The sequence below is a fragment of the Mustela erminea genome, chromosome 11, assembly GCF_009829155.1.
Source record: "Mustela erminea isolate mMusErm1 chromosome 11, mMusErm1.Pri, whole genome shotgun sequence".
Lineage (NCBI taxonomy): Eukaryota > Metazoa > Chordata > Mammalia > Carnivora > Mustelidae > Mustela > Mustela erminea.
Genome location: NC_045624.1, coordinates 28,182,796 through 28,200,471, shown reverse-complemented (window position 1 = coordinate 28,200,471; position 17,676 = coordinate 28,182,796). Strand labels below are relative to the sequence as shown.

The 17,676-nt window shown below is 37.7% G+C and overlaps 1 protein-coding gene across 21 annotated transcripts in view; it reads right to left on the bottom strand.

The window, feature by feature from the left end:
• Positions 1–17,676, bottom strand: part of CADPS2 (calcium dependent secretion activator 2) — a 535,725-nt gene that overhangs the window by 19,488 nt on the left and 498,561 nt on the right. For 19 of the 21 annotated variants that reach the window (XM_032305737.1, XM_032305741.1, XM_032305748.1 and 16 more), the window contains one exon: positions 7,769–7,876. In XM_032305737.1, the coding sequence (XP_032161628.1) occupies positions 7,769–7,876 (108 nt within the window). Of the gene's footprint in view, positions 1–6,167; positions 6,929–7,768; positions 7,877–17,676 lie in introns of those variants that run through there. The other 2 variants (XM_032305740.1, XM_032305750.1) reach the window with 2 other exon arrangements.

The window sequence follows — 17,676 nt, the reverse complement described above, 5'->3', positions numbered from 1 at the left end:
GTGCTCAACAACAATTCCTTTCCCCCTTCTTCAAGGAAAAACCTCAGATCAGTTCACATGTGTGATTTTCTTTTTTTTTTTTCCTTTCTTTCTTTCTTTCTTCTTCTTCTTTTTTTTTTTTAAATTCTGAGCACAATTAAAGGTGAGTTAAGGCTCTGGTGGAAATCTAAAGAGCATCGGCAAATCTGAGCACTGCTCAGCTTTTGAATTGCTTTTCTACTCCTCAGTTCTTTTAAATGGTTTTCTATGGCAGGGACATTTTTCTTAATTAGTCACAGCTAATTAGTGTTCTGGCATAGACAAGTAATCAGAAATGTCAGAGCTGCAAGGCTACATCTCCCTAATCCTTTGATAATAATTTAGCCTCCTGGGAGGGCCCCAAGCTGCGGTAAGTAGTGACTGACAATAAGGCAAAATTAGGTGGGCAGCAGACCATTAGGATAGAAAAATAAAAAGCACTACCCAACCCTGCTGAGCACCATCAGGCAACTGGCTGCATCGCCAGATGAGGTGCCTGTTTAAGCCTGTGTTGTTAATTAGCTGATTCTACCAGACCTGCCACATATGTCCAGGTGCCTCATGCAAAGATGCGTATTTCTGGGAATGTGCCAAATGACAATTGTGTTTCATGATCACATTTCAAGAATATAAGTAAGAAGTCCACATAGTTCTTGAAGATCCTTTTGAATTATCAAAGAAATCAGATCAACCCGCTACACGACATTTTCTTGCTGAGTTTCTTTTAGGCGATTAGGCACGCGTAGCTCAAGTTTCTCAGGTTTTTAATTCACCAACAGCTTAGATTCAAATGAGGGGGCCTTTGGCTGCCCTAAGCTGCGTCTGGACTTGCCAAAGCTATTTTGGCACCCACCGTACATCAAAAGTAGATTCTTTTATAAATTCTTATACTTACAAATAATAACTTCACATTAAAATAAGGATTATTAACAAAGATGAGCCAGACAGCTTAATTCGAGAGGGGAGGTTTTAAAAAGAAACAAACTTTGACGGGATAAAAAAAAAAAAGTCAAGGAGCAAGGTCTGTATGGCATTTCCTGAGGCAAACAAGGCAATCTAGGGAATGGGTTTGACTATGACTATCTTAAAAGAGGTCAAAGGACTTCAGTGTGAGTCCAAGTACTGTAGGTAAGACGAACCAGAAATTCAAACAACTAAAAAGACAGAACAAAACCCAAAAACACTTTGGAAACAATGTGTCTCAGCAGCTAAATCACACAGTGCTAAAGGTAACACAGATCAAAAATGGAGATTGAACTTTTTATCTGCCTTTAGTACACAGAAAGGTACCAGCGTACATAACATCACCATGTTTAGAAACATGTGATCTCAAATAGCCGCCAGTATATCGATGGACCTACATCATCCATCCCTTTCTAATGACAAAGAAGGAAAATAATGGTAACGACAGGACAATGATATTCACTTTTCGCTTTGCATGTTGACAGAAAAACCATGGTTGGGCATAATGGTCTAACAGTTAATGTCTTACATCTGAATTCTTTTGCTATAGAGACAACACCAAAAAGAAAATCCTCTGTAATGGGAATCTATACTAATTTATGTAGTTCATGTAACAACTTCAGAGTCATTTGAAAGTGGAAGATTAATGAAGAGAAAAACTATTTTTAAATCAACATTAAAAGAGAATATACCTATAATATCCCAGAATTGTAAGAAATGCAAGAAGACAAAGAAGTCTTCAGGCTTAATGGGCTGCAGCCTGCATTCCCAATAACGAGGATGATTACACACACAAAGAAATTTATCCAAAGGAAAGGACTGAAAGAGTAGACATTCGATTCTAAATATATACCACCAAGGGCATCCTGGAAGGAAAGTTGTATCTAGCAGCTACTCCTATCCATGCTCTGTTGATTTTGATTTCAAATACTCTCATGAAATCAACATGATAATAAACTGAATCTTTAAATAAGTTAAAAATAGTAGTGTTGATCTTACTGAGGATGGATAAATTCCTGAGACAGAAAGTTTGGGCACTGGTGTAAAACACTACACTTAAAAAGTCTGAGCATTTCTGCCCTTTCTTATTTGAGAGTCCAGAGACAACAGCACAGAAATGGAAAATGAGTTGTATTTTGAGAAACATATTCTCTTGTAACAGGTTCAGTTTTTTTCTTTGTATGTTACCGTATCTTAAAATGGCTACTGAACTCATTTATATAGTTTAGGCCAATTTTACTTAAAGTGTTTAATTTAGAGTTTCTTTAGTGAAAAGAATTCTTTTCAAGGAAAGTCCTGAGAAATTAATCCTTTATAAAATACTACTTAGATGAATATAACTGATTAACTATCATTTAAAGAATTACTTTTAATTTCACAAGACATCACAACAATATTTAAAAAAAATCTCGTTGAGATGAAACTCTTCAACAATTAAATATTTAATCAGTTTATAACACAAGAGAACGTTTAATCTGCATGATTTATCAATTAAATGCTGCACCCTGATGTGTCTTCAGCAACACGAGAGCTGAAATGAAATTGTTTCAAAGGGACTCAAGAAGGGTAATGCCCAATAAATGTACAAAGGGTAGAGGGGTAGGCAGGTTTAGTATGCATCCTGGACAATAAGATGTATTTCAGTCAACCTCTAACTACCTTCAGGTTGTGATATTCTTGGACATTATGAAACAACCACAGAGGGTGCTCTTGGGAAATTACTGCAGATGTCAGTTTTGACTTTGGAGATATCCCCGTGATCCAACCCAGGGATCCAAAGCTCTGAAGGGACTGTCCAGCATCTCTCGTGACACACGGGCGTCAGTGGCTGCCACTGTGTGTCCTGAAGCCTGAGCGTGAGGGAAGAAATATCATACCATAGTAGACATAAAAAATGGAATTTAAGCATTGAAAAATCTTTGTCATACTTCTGGATTGGGATCAGATGAGTTGTAGATGGTTCTGGTTTGATTAAAAACTATCAAAGGTTGCTGACAATGATATTTCATATAGAAGAAAAAGAACACACTGGGGTAAGAGAGATTGCATACAAAGCAGAGAAACATTTTGGGTGAATCTATGATCTTACTACAGGAAACTTCCTTAAGATTTCTCTTATCCAGAGAAGACACATTTTTCTAAACTGAAAATGTGAATTTAACATGTGGATTTTAAACTTCACATGTGTAACGATGACCATTTGAGAGGAAGAGATAGTCTCTGTTGAAAATATTCTGGTCACTCGGAAAGATTTAGCATGGATATGAAGTAGCGGAGTTCCAATCAATTTTCTACATTGGGGTTCAGAGCCCTTGTGGTAGATACAGAGAGTGTCATATGGCACAGCATTTTTAATCTCTCTTCTACCTTATCTACTGCACTCGCTATTGCTTTGTGGCGGGGATACCTTCCTTTACTCAGCTATGACCAAAAAACTTACTGATGGTTACCGGGGGTACAAGCCTTAGCATTCAACCATCCACTAATTTTTGTCACCACTGCTTAAATTAAAATGAACTTAATCTATTGGTTTAAAATCTGGAAGATATCTCAGAAACCATCTGGAGTTCTAGACTAATTTCTTCAGTTTACACGTACCAACTCTACTGTGTCTGAAGCAGGGGACATACCTTCTTGAAACTCACTCTGACAATCCATGGTGGAACTGTGGCTGGGAATCAGGTTTGCAGATTCCTGGTCCATGGCTGCAACCCGTCCCCCCCCACCCCAGTACTGTTTTACCACTTCAGATTTTGTAAGTCTAAAGGATGGTAGAGATAGCATAGACTTTGAAACTGGAGAGATGCAATTTTGAAGTCTGATTCAACACTTAACAAGTCACTTACCTTCTCTGAGTGAGTGGGAGAGTGTCCTTAACCTGAGAATGAGGTCAAGTGGGGATGATGGCATCTGGACAGCAGGTTAGAAATGATGAAAGTGAAGCGCCGAGCTCATTGCCTGGTACATGGAGGTGCTCTGGGAACGGTGGTGACAGCTCGGGCTCGGATTACTATTTTGATAATTGGAGATTACGGATATACCTTAAAACAAACTCAGTTCCTTCTATGAATAGCATGAATCTGCTATTGTTTATTTAGACCTCTAGAAAATTATTTCTGTGTTATGCAAAAAAAAGTTTCAGAAGGTTAACCATTTATGGAATGAAGTAGAATGTCTTGGTTATTTGCCTTAATATTAACTTTTTTGGTCTTCCAAGGGTACATTTAGCTTTACTATTTCAAGATTTAATGTAAAAGTGTAAGATTATCCTATTTTAGGGCCTTGCAGGGAATACAAATTTTAATCCTCCCTAAGACTTTGGCAATAAGGAGCACAAAGACTATGGGCGGAGGCCAGAACAATAATACTAGCTGTGCGAGATGCTCAGGACCTGGGTCATGGCTTGTGGTTCTGTGGGTTGTATATGGACAGCTGTAGGAGCTACATTCTCCTTTGTCGGTGCATCCCAAATGGGATGGACACAAATCTAGGGTAATTGCCATTATGTGGCCTTAGTCACTGGTATAGTTATTTAAATAGAACCCTAAAGTATTTCACTACAAATATCAGGAACAATTAAGATGCTTAGTGGATCAAAAAGTTTTTGAGATCAGAAACACCACAACTAATTACTATTCTCCAGGTAAGTTTGCCAGAATTTTCAATAGTTTTTTTTTTTTTTTCCCCATGAGTAGAGCACCATGCAGAAAAAAGATTATTTAGTAAAACACACAAGTGTTAAAGTGTTGGTATTGGAGGTAGGATGGATAGGTGTCTTCAGAATAACTGTTTTATATAAAAATGTTGCAATTTGTGGTATTTCCAAAACTGAGCAAATCTTATTTTGGTTAAAGGCCTATCCTTTTGAAAATGTTTTGAATTAAAAAAAAAATTTCAAATTAACATATAGTGTATTATTTGTTTCAGGGGTGCAGGTCTGTGAATCATCAGTCTTACACAATTCACAGCACTTACCATAGCACATACCCTCCCCAGTGTCCATCACTCAGCCCCACCATCCTTTCTACCCCCTCCCCAAGCCCATCCTTCATAGCCCATGCCCAGAAACTGGATGCCCTATGCCCTTATTGGGGTTGGTTAAGCCACTAAGTGTTGACTTGCTGTGGGGCATGTGCGGGTATGTGTGTGTGTGCGCACATTTTCCTCTGCATCTGAAGTTATGAGTGTCTGTTTCCTTCCTTTCTTTCCTTCTATTCACGTCTTACTTTAATTGGAATAGCAAAAGTTTGTCATGATGCCTGAGTAAAATCGTTCTCATCAATCTTTTTCCTCTAATAGACTAAGGTTGCCAACAGTATTTATAGGGTCATTATTTTCAACTGTTTCTTGACACCTAACAATATTATTTTAAGCTCCAGCCAAGAGGATTTCCAATAATTATATAATGCCTCTCAGTAATGATCTGTTGCTTAAGATACACATTCTACTTTACCTTTCAACACATACTTGATAACCTCTCATTTACTAACTATAATTGAGGCAAATTCAGTCTTGGCTAATTAGGGGCTCTTAGTACCCCCTCATACATGTTATTCTTGATGACATATCAATAGAATTAGGGTCTACTTTTTATTTTTAATTACAGTAATAAAAATGTGCAATTTAAAAATATTAGAATGTTTAAGGACATTATTACTATTTCACAAATAATAAGTCCAGTATCCTACTGGGGATATGCAAAATGACAGAACCTTCACAACCAAAACAGTATTGCTTGTCAAGCATTCCTTTCAATAGCTAACTTACAGCCATGTCAGATGTTTAAGCATCAAAGAAAAGTATACCTAAACAGGACAATTAAACTAGACATAATTTTGTGTTTTTCTTTTTAAAGTAAGCTCTACGCCCAACATGGGCCTTGAACTCACAATCCTGATATCAAGAGTTTTATGCTCTACCAATGAAGCCAGCTGGGTTCCTCTAAACTATACCTAATTTTAGTGTTGCCCTCCTTGCATCCACTTTAGTTAGCTCTGTTGGTTCCTATGGCCACACCAAAAGTCTTTGAAAAAAGTTTGGTAAATGGGAGGGAGTTGAAGTAGGTTATATCTTTTTTTTTTTTTTTTAAGATTTTATTTATTTATTTGACAGACAAAGATCACAAGTAGGCAGAGAAGCAGGCTCCCCACTGAGCAGAGAGCCCGATGAAGGGCTTGATCCCTGGACCCTGGGATCATGACCTGAGCTGAAGGCAGAGGCTCTAACCCACTGAGCCACCCAGATGCCCCAAAGTAGGTTATATCTTGATAGAGAAAGAAATTCGACCTCTGTTATGAATTGATGGCAAGCTTTGTAGTAAATAGATCACCAAGATGAAAAATTGAACATGTTAAGACAGACATACACACACACACACACATTCACTCTCTCTCTCTCTCTCCCCTACATACAATGGCCTATTTCCAGATGAGTCTACCTTTTTCTCATCATAGAATACATGCTTTAGCTATACAAAGAATAAACATAAAGGGTATAACATCAATCCAATTTTCTTATTCTGTTCAGCATTTCTGAAAATTACCACATAAGCAAAAAAGAGTCAAAGAGGATCTGGAAGTAAAACATATGCTTGCACATTCAGAGCAATACCAAATGGAAGCAGAAGTTGCTAATATGGTTTCAGTATTTTGTAAAAGAGCCAGCTGGATAGATGATAATTTTTCTACCCCTGCAGGGCATCAAAAGCTTTTAGGAAATCATTTTTTTCACACGTATTAACACTTAGCTTATTAAAACAGATGATACTTTTATTGTAAAACAGCCCGGGTAGAGGCTTGAAGCACAAAATCTGAGAGGGAAGACTCCTTTTGACCACCCGACCTGACAAACAGCGAACACTGACGCCACAGACCATGGCGGAGAGGGTGACGCAGCAAGACCTTCCGTACGTACCACTGCGGAGTGTCACCACGAAGCCCGTGAATTGCTGTTATGAAAACATTTGCGGTAACTTGCATAATTAAATGAAACTGCCAGAAAAGCATTTCTAAAATGCAGGGGAGATGCGCGTAAATAAATACAGTTCAAAGCCAATATTCCGTTTCAGAACCAGCGCTGTGCTGAGTTACGTGAAATTACATCCCGGCAAACCATTTTCCTTGGACTTGACTGTTAAATAATTATAAATGAGTGACAACGTCGTGATTGAAACGGGTTGCTCTCTTAGTTTCCTTTGCAGGTACTCGACAAATGAAACTTAATGATCATGCTCTTTAAACCACAATCCCCCATTTCTGGGAGTTGCCATGGGTCAGTGAAGACTTCTGTCCTGATAAAACTACAGGGTTATGTTGTTAGCACGCCATCAGCGCTGTAAACCAAGATAAAAAATGTTCCAGAAAGGAGAATGGCAGGTACTTGCCTTTACTGCCGCTTTGGTCTTGGTTTAACTAAAGAGCATCCTATCGACTCAAAAAACTTTTACAGGAAGAGCCAAATCCGTTATAACATGATTCTGTTTATGGAATGCGGCAAAGGCGAGTAAAAGAATGCTGTACACAGTGACAAACTGGTTATCATCTTGCTTGTTAAAATTAACCTTCGAAGGTTTTTGAGACTCTCATTCTAACAGTGACAGTTTTCATGTACAAAAGAAGCCAATTAGGCTTCTGTCAACAGTCAGAGAAATAAAAATATCAACTACATTAGCTGTATAGAAGAAAAAGGATCGGAAAAGGAGTCTGCTTTGCAAGCACACCATCAAAATGCAATTTTTTCTACACCTATTTCTACGATGCCGGGAAGCCTTGCAAGGACAGTTACTTACATCAAACAGCTTTTCTATATACATTTCCTCATTGACCTTTTCTCGAAGAATATCCTGGTTTTGCCGAACAAACATAATGTAGGTGTCTGCTAGATCCATTCCCGGTTTCTGTTGTGAGGGAAAAGCATGGGGAATAAAAGATCAGGTCTCAGTTGTGAAAGCATTATTTATTTAATCAGAACCTTAGAAAATAATTCCCAATATCATTTCAAAAATTACATTAGTAAAATATGCTCAATACCAAATCGACAATGAGCACCTTCGGTAAATTCCATAATGTAAATAAATAAAAGTTTATTATTGATGACTGTAATTTGAGGTCATTAGTAAAAGAAGTAGAGATGTGTGGTTATAAACTAACCAGGTATCTTCTTTCTTTAAGGGCTATCTTGAAAGGTTAATACGCCAAGTATAAATGAATGTTTTTTTTTTTTTTTAAAGTCCCCACTTGAAATAATGATTTCCTAATTGGCAATATAAGTTATTGTCACTATTTCTGGCTGGTTATACATATATGTTAAAACCCAAAATGCTAGTTTTCCTTGGACTGCTTTCCTCAACTACTGTAGGTGTTCAAGGCATATAAGCTAAATTTTCTTATTAATTTGAATAAAAGATTATTAGGAAGATCTTGGGCAAAACAATTTAATGGATTACAAACTGAAATGGAAACCAAAATTTTGAGGATCACCCATTGGTTCTGCTCATTCCTATTTATCAATACTAGCTCAAAGATCTGTTTTATTTTAGAAATACAGTAAGAATACTGATGAACCGATTTCATAGGAAGAGTTTAAAGTGTGAATTAGGTAACCTTCTGAAGTTATCCAGCATCTGGTGTCTTGTAATGTTAGGGGAAATAGAGCAGAGTCTACAAAGCCAGTACCAGGAAGGGACAAAAACCTGAATGGCTTCTAAAGGGTTTTCCTTCCGGACTTATCTTTAGTTCTTTTTTGAGTTTCAAAGAGCTAGACTAGTTATTAAATGATTTGAATGATCTCCACTTGGGGTTGATCCATAATCTGTATTGAGTCATTCATTTGCTTAGAAGATGGCATTAACAAAATGGTGGAACTGATGCCCAAATAAGCCAGTCTTGTATCATCTCCTATCCATAGAATGTACTGACAACCTCCATCAACAGACTCATTTTGCTAAAATCTTGCAGAGAAATGAGGTGAAAGAGAATATGGGCCGTTTCACTATTACCACTGCAGGAAAAACAAGGCATACCTCTGAGTGTTGTGGTAGCGCTTCTCCTTAAAAGGACAACGTTCTTATTGTTTTTTTGGTGAGGGGAGTGTATTTTATAAACCATGATAAAACTGCCCATCTCTTTAGCAGTGCCCAGTATAGGAAGTACACATCTCATTAATAAAAATTACTTTGATTTTTTGGTAACGAAGTTAGTTCTGGGTAATAAGACTCACAGGAAGCTCTTACTGCTCTTATATTTGGCCTAAAGGGAAATATATACCACATAAATTCAAAGATCCTTTCAAACATGACCCAATAAAACAAACGGTTATTAGCTATAATTTGAAACAACTACTTATGTCTTTGTAAGATGTCTTCACTGGTCTTCCCTTGATGAACACGCACATACAAGGTAGGGAGTATGTTTCAAACCTAATGGAGGCAACTTCTATTCATTTCTTCACTATTTTTATGCATAATTCTCTTAAGCAATGTCTGAAAGTTTAAACAAAATGACAAGGCTAACCAAGAGAGAAACCTAGGTTGTTTCTTCTTTTTGGGGGCGAGGAGGGGAGGAGGTGTTATTAGATCAGTTTTTCCCGTGAAGAGGCAGGGTAATTTGCACAAAGTTTACTACTATTAATACTTGAAGACAGCTAACCCATAAGATAAATACTTCTCTCCATGTTTCGCAAACTTTGTCAAAACACCAAAAAATGAGAACATTCAGAAAACATACTGCCACAGGATGAAAAGGAAAAAGAACATTTTTCTACGCATAATGGATCGTGTACAGGAAGGTAGCTCAGCATCGGAGGTTCCATCAGGTGCCTGGAAACATACTACTATGATATACATAATAACAAGGCAGTTGGGCACAGCTTAGCGAAACTGGGGGTTAAAGAATATGCAAACAAGAGGCTTGCTTGTTCTACTATTTCTCACACCCGCCAAACCCCATTTTTATTTCTTTCGCCAGAAGAGTAGGCTTACAAATTTAATCTTGTCAATCACTTGACCCATCAGACTCATTGGAAACCAAGCTATAGCTTGGAGGACTGGGGAATAGTGACTTTAAACACTTGCCATAGATTCTAAGGTCTTTTGTCCTATTTCTTTAATCCCTTTCGAGATAACATTCGACATAATGAAACCCCATCCAGGAAGAGTTTATCTTCTAACATCTAAAACTAACAAACACTTTATGGTTTAAGCCTAAAAGAAAATTAAATGCTGTTCCCTTTGGCAGACCCAAGGGAGAAGATACTGAAATCTGTAGGTTGAGACAGTTCTACACTTCCTAAGGAAATAAGAATCTCTGGTTGAGGGTGTGAAGTAAAGCTCATTTAAAAGTTTATTTCAACAAAATTAAGGGCTTTTTTTTTTTTTTTTTTTTTAAAATTATGTTCTTCCCCTTTTGGCAAATTAAGATCCACTTGCCTGGAAAACAAAACCTTGAATTCTTACATTTCTCATTAGCATTATTTCTTTCTTTATCTTTGAGCTGTTTACCTATTCTTGAAACTGTGACATATGGGAATTTCACACCTAGTGAATATATTTTCATGTAGCTGTGGCATGAGACTATAATCATTAAAAGAATATACACAAGTAAAAGTAACTGCAACAGTTGGTGACATTTACCAATTAGAATTATAGTTCTTTATCCTTCCTTTAGTGTATGAAGGGTAATTATCTCTGATAAATTGCTGAAAAAGATGTAATTTTCCTTTTAAACAGTTTCTACTTATAGTACAAATGTGTTTGGATAGAAGACATTATTGCTGGTTCAGTGCTCCTTTGTGCAAAGACTCTGTTTTATGGCAGTAAAATTTACATACTTTGGAAGTCACTGCATCTAATTCCATTATTACATGTTATGCATTTGATTCCATCATTCCATAGAGTCTTAGTAGGAAATGAAGTTCTGCTAAAAAGCAGAAACTGAACATACTCTCTTAAGGTTTGGGTTTTTTTGTTTGTTTGTTTTGGTTTGTTTGGTTTTGGTTTTTTTGGGTGTGTCAGTAAATGGGATGCCTGTCACTGCCCGGCAGAGATGACAAATTGTTACATGTGCTGGTGCAGGTGGGCGTCCACTAGCCTTAGCAAACAGATATCTAGTAAACTTCAGGAACTGTTGATTTGGATGAGTTTTTATCAAGAATACTGTATTCTGCAGACCTATATTTAGAAATCTTTTCTAAATGGTAATTATAGTTTTCTTAATGAATAGGAGAGGAGAACAATTAAAAACCAAGTAGCAAGCACTTTATGGATTTAACGCCACTTAGAGTCCATGTGTTTTTTTTTTTTATTCCCTCATTTAAAGCTCTGACATCCATGGTTTACCAAGCACTAACTCCTCCATCTTGTTTATTAGGATTGTAATCTCTAAATCAAAATAGGAATTCTCGAATTCTAATTTGATTAAAAAAAAATTTGGCTAACAAAGTTATAGTAAAAGGACACAAACATCTAAAAACTTCGCCCATGAGCATCAAGAAATCAATAAAAGAGGAAGGAAAAGAAGGACCTTCAGGGGAGTGCCCCTGACATTGGGTGCGAAAGTAAGAGAATAGAACAGTGACTGAGTAAGTTTGGGTAAGGGTGTAGGCTCCAGCAATTTTTTTTCAACCATTAATCACCAGTTAACCTAGTGAGTTGAAAATGCTGTTGAGAAAGAGAGAAAAAAAATTCCTTGTTAATTACACGCTGCAAATGCTCTTACTTCCTGCTGCTACACCTAATCCCACAGGTGCAAGTCTTCACTCTCCCTATTCACGGGTAGGTGTGTGCAATGCTGCAGTCATTTTCCACAGCAACGGATTTAGATGCAGAGGAAGCCGCTTAACCTTCCACGGGAGGTTAACAAGACACTATGCAAACACTGTCATGGTGTCTATTTAACAAGGAGACGATTTCTTAACTATTCTATTCCAGTCTCAAGGATGAACTAGAAGCTACAGTATAATTGACTTAATTTGAAAGTGCGCTTCTCATAACCTACAAAAGCTTGCCTCGAAGAAATAATCAAGAGTGGGACTGTGATATCCTGGTTTATGATAATCTGTGCATAAGAATCTTCGGAGATTTAAAACAATGGCAGGTCTCCTCAGTTCGAAACCGTAATAACAATTTCTACTTCAGCTCCAGCACTGCAAGTTCGAAGTCAGTCTGTAACTGATCATCAGGGAACGTAGGGCATCATTCTACAAACACAGAACTTATCCCAGGTTTTTTAATTTTTTAATTTTATTTTTTTTAAATATTTTTTACTTAATAAGACCACATTTTTAAAAAATATTTTATTTATTTATTTGACACACAGAGATCACAAGTAGGCAGAGAGGCAGGCAGAGAGAGAGTGGGGGAAGCAGGCTCCCCGCTGGGCAGAGAGCCCGATGTGGGGCTCGATCCCAGGACCCTGGGATCATGACCTGAGCTGAAGGCACAAGCTTTAACACACTGAGCCACCGAGGCACCCCTTATCCCAGGTATTTTTAACAATACATATCTTTCTTTCACTGTGTAATATATTCCTTATTACTTGGGCACTTATGCAGAAATTTCTACAGTTTTCCATTTGAGTGAAAATGTTCTTAAAGTGAAGCTTCTCAAAAACATTTGCAGTAGGTTAAGTGAATTATATAGTCTCAAAAACCTAAAAAAATAGGTTTGAGTACACCTGTGATGATTAGGTTGCAAAAATATGTATTTACCAATTTTGTACAAAGTAGAATAATTATATTGTATTCACATAGAAAAAGCAAAAGCAAAAGGAAATAAACAGAACTAGAGCCTTCGAACTAGATTAGCCCATCTTAAAAATATTACCAAAGCCCAGGAAGAGGAATAATTCATAAGTTGGGGTGGGAGAGAAATGTGAACAATGAAAATGTCACAAAGATATAAAATTTTCAAAAGCTTCTAATAATAGTTTATCTAACTCTTTTAAAAAAATGAAAAAAAAAAAAACCCAACCCCTCATTGTTCTAAAAAAAAAACAACGCTCCTATTATTTCCAAGCAGTGAAATGGCCACAGTCATCTTTCTCTTTGTTAAATTCAGAAGTATTCAAAATTCCCTTAACTCTATTACACATTTTGACTCCAAATTAGAAAGCAGAAAATTCTGAATTAAAGGCAACAGCGCCCACATCCATTCAAAAACCTCTTTTAGATACAGAGCATATCATAAATGTTTTAAGTATGCACGTTTCCTTCAGTCGCACATTTCTGAGGGAGAGAGTTCCATTACTCCAGCTTTCTTGCTCTGGATAAGGTTCTTCTGTCTGCCCCTGGGAGTATAATTAGTAAAAAGCACATTCTGACCATAATGCTATGAGAGTAGATCATATCAGAATCTGCTATCCTCGTACTCATACTAATACTCATACCTTATGTGATCATATTGTTTTTAGTCCTAAATTCACATGGATGCCTCACACTATGTGGTGATATATTTCACTATTCACAGATCTAAGCATTTGCATGTATACTTTGTTGTATCACTGGGGGAAAAATCCTTCCAAAGAGGAGGTTCTTTTAAGTACTAAGAGGGATACTGAATAATAGTTTAAAATAGCAGCCTGAAATGCTCAAGGCAAAGAGGTAGGTTGACTTTGAACTGAGATTTATGGGCTCATAGTATTTCTCTTGCTAGTTCTAATCTGTAATGAGGATCACTAACATCTCAGAGTTTGGAGGAACAGGTGCTGATACAGCACCACCATGCCAGGAAAGTGCTAATACGTGTAGCACATGATTCCTTTCTACTCTTATTTTCATGAGTAATGATTGTAATGATGATGAAGGTATTCAATTCTCAGTCTCTAACAGTGTTCACTAACCTCTCCCTCATCTGGCTACAGTTGTTATGAGGAAACTATACTGAAGACTTGAAGACGTGAAATTAAAATGTTGTGGGTATTATTTCATTTAGCTTTTAAAATTTAGATTGACTCGGACTGATTTAATCAGTCCCAGTTTGGAACATTTCAGATTTTGGCTTAAAGGAGCCTTGAGGATGTACAAATGTCAAAGTCCAGAGGCAGTCGGTTGGTCCATGGACTTCCCTTGTATGAGAACAGTCAGCCAGCCAGAACAGAACAAACGAAAGGAAAAACAAAGGAAGAAAGATGGGAGAAGTAAAATGCTTATCTAGGAAGGGCAGCAGGCAACCTCCTCTGTTCCTATAATGGCGAGACTTTAGTCTGGTCCTGGTGTGCATCTCTCCCTCTGGGGGAGTATTTCCCAGTGGGCAGGGGCTCCATCCTCTGGGTTCTGCCTGGCTCTCATTCTGACAGAAAGCACTGAGTATTCAAGTGGCCTTATCTAAGAAATAAACAATATCTGAAGCAAAGGAAGGAAGGAAAATACCATTGTCATTGAACTGACCAACTATTTATTAATTTATTAATTTATTTATTTATTTATTTAATTTCCAGCATAACAGTATTCATTATTTTTGCACCACACCCAACTATAACTATATTTTTAATTAAAAAAATCTTTATCCAACTGTTAACCATGACCAAAGGGTACTAATATATTTTTTTAAAGTAATCACTATACCCAACGTTGGGCTCAGGCTCACGACCCCAAGATCAAGAGTCATATGCTCTACCAAGTTGGCCAGCCTGGTGTCCCGTGACATGGTGGTCTAGTTGGTGGTCTAGGTGACCTTTAAAGGTCACCACTGACATGGGGCACTTGGGTGGCACAGTCAGTTAAACCTTCAACTTGTAGTTTTGGCTGGTGCCTGATCTCTTGTGGTGAGACCTAGCCTCCATATGGAGTGCGTTAGGCACAGAGTCTGCTTGGGTTTCTCTCTCCCTCACCCTCCCTCCTCCCCTCAGCACACTCTCCTCTCTCACTGAAATAAATAAATAAATCTTGAAGAAAAAAAAAAAGTTACCACCGATCTATGCAAAGTGCTTAGCATTTGAAAAAAATGAAAACAATCTGATTTTTTTTCACTCTGTTGAATGCAAATGATTTTTCTTTTAGAAAACAATCATGTTCTGAAGCAAGGAATGATAAATGCACAATGTATAAAAACAGGAAGCATCATTCCAGGTAGAAGCAGTAACAATCCCATTTATTTCAATTGTGCTTTACCTTTACCATGAACTTCTATACTAATAAGCCTGTTGGAACTCCTAAGAACCTAGTGAGGGAGACAGCACAGGGATTATCCATTATCTTCAGTGTACGGTGGGAAAATGGAAGCCCATGAGTCAGACAGCTAATAGCAGGCAAAGGGTGGGATGTAAACTAAATCTTGGACTCAGAGCAAGTCTGTACAGTATAGAGTTGAATTTAAGCCACACTTGGCAGATTAGACATCTTTGGCTGTGTCATAAAGAAGAGAGAGCATTTGAAAGAACTATTAATGAAGACAAGAGAAAAATCATCTCCATTTCTCAGGACAGACAACCAGGCTCGGGTATCAGCACTAGGAAGCACAACAGTGGAGCGTTTCCCCTTTGCTTCCTCCTTGGTCTTGGTCACAGTCATCCTTGACATGCCCTCCAGGTCTCTTGAGCTGTGTCATCTCACTATCTTGCACAAAGGTCATATGCATTGTGTGTGCTAATGTTAAGACAATTTTCAATAGGCATTGTACACCTATCCCTCACCCCCCAACATGCCCCATAACTAACATGACCTATAATTTAGTCGTCCATAGAATGGGTATGTTACAGAAACTGCAGGAGTCCTGCTAACTGTGACATTTTATCATTCTATGAATTCTTAATATCTGTCCTGTTCCATGCAAGAGACAGCAGAGACCAAATATGTCACCTGGAAAATGATGAGAAGTTGAGGAACTAGGGAAGAAATACTGTGGACAAAAGGAGCAACACCTATCATGATTAGACCAGGTTTTTTGGAGGAAACCACAGAGTATTTATTAAGAGAAAACACTATGAACATAATTTATCACTCTTGCTGTTGACCTCAATCAGTTGGCTGAGGGAGTATTCATCAGGTTTCTCCATGATAACCCAATGTCTTCCTCCCTCGCCCCCACCCCCGTCCCATCCTCCTCATAGGCAGTCACTATGCACAGCCTTTGTGGTGGTGAATTAAGCTGTCTCCTTGCAAATAAAGTATCTACACTAACTATTGGGAACTCTTCTGTAAGGGAGGTTTATCTTTCTCATCATGTGTTTGCTCAAACATTTACTTGTATGAGTGTGGACTAATGGATGCTTATTTTATACTTTGGGTTATACTCTAACACTACCTAATTTACTTACTTGTTCAAATGATCCTAGCTCAGGCCATTGGGAGCTCTTTCAGAGGCCTCCTGTGTCTCTTAATATATCCCCTATCATTGTGGGTTATTTTTTTTTTTTAAAAAAACACCTCCTTACTTTCTGTCACTATAAGATGCTCCAGGCTCATCTTGTGTATTTTCTGCCCCAATCCTAGTATCTGCCATTTCTCCAGAGAGTCCTGGTTCACTTTATGCGAGATCAGATACTAAGAGCTGGGCAATAGGTATGGTGACTGCTACTGGGGTATCGTTGCTTCTGGGCTCTCTCAGTTAACAAGCTAAGGAAATATATGCATATATTAATATTTCTACATGTAAACAGCTCTATGTTAAGTTCAAGACAAATTTACACTAATGTCTCCAACTCTAACCCATTACCACACAGACTGTTCTATCCGCCTCCTTGTTTCCAACCTCTTACTCCAACAGGGAGAAACTTGGCTTTCACCAAACACCATCCCTGTACTTAATCCTTCACTTCCAGTGGATAGGTGTAATGGTTTCTGAATTGTTAGCCTGTGGGGAAACGCTTTATCAACTAGACCACCAAGCTTATGTTCAGTTTCTTTCTCCTTTATTATTAGAGACTCCAGTCATTTCCAAAGTCACTCAAATCAGCACTTTTTCCTCCGTCTTTTTCAGTGACGTTATTCCATACATTTGCAATAAATTCGATTTTTTAAAAATCCAAATCTCCTTTCTGTCCTGGGATTCCAGGATATCCTATTTGATCTTTTAAAAATTTGCCCATGTTCAGGTTCGATTTTTGCTGCAAAGTTAGGTTTTGACAAGTACATAATATCATGGAACCATTACAGTGTTGCATAGAATAGCTTCACGGCTCCTAAAAGTTTCCTGGGCTTCACCTTGTTGTTTCACTGACCTTGAACTTATGGCAACCACTGATCTGTTCTGTAACCTTTATAGATTTTGCCTGTATTAAGAAGGTGATACAAATGGAATCATAGCAGACTTCTCAGACTGGCTTCCTTCACTTGGCAATATACCTTTAAGATTCATCTTTATCTTTATCTCTATGTGGCCCATTAGCTGATTTCTTTTTCTTTTTTTTCTGGATAGTATTCCAATTGTTTCATTCATCTATTGAAGGATATTTGGGTTGCTTCCAATTTTTGGTGATTATGAGTAAGTTTGATAGGAATATTTGTGTGCAGGTTTTGGTGTGGACGTACATTTTCGGATCATTTGGATAGATACCTATCCAAATAGGTATCTGGTGGGTTGCATGGAAAGACTGTTTAGCTTCTTACCATTTGCGATGACGTGGACAGAACTAAAGGGTATTATGCTGAGTGAAATAAGTCAATCAGAGAAAGACAATTATCATATGATCTCCCTGATATGAGGAAGTTGAGAGGCAATGTGGGGGATTTGGGGGGTAGGAAAACAATAAATGAAACAAGATA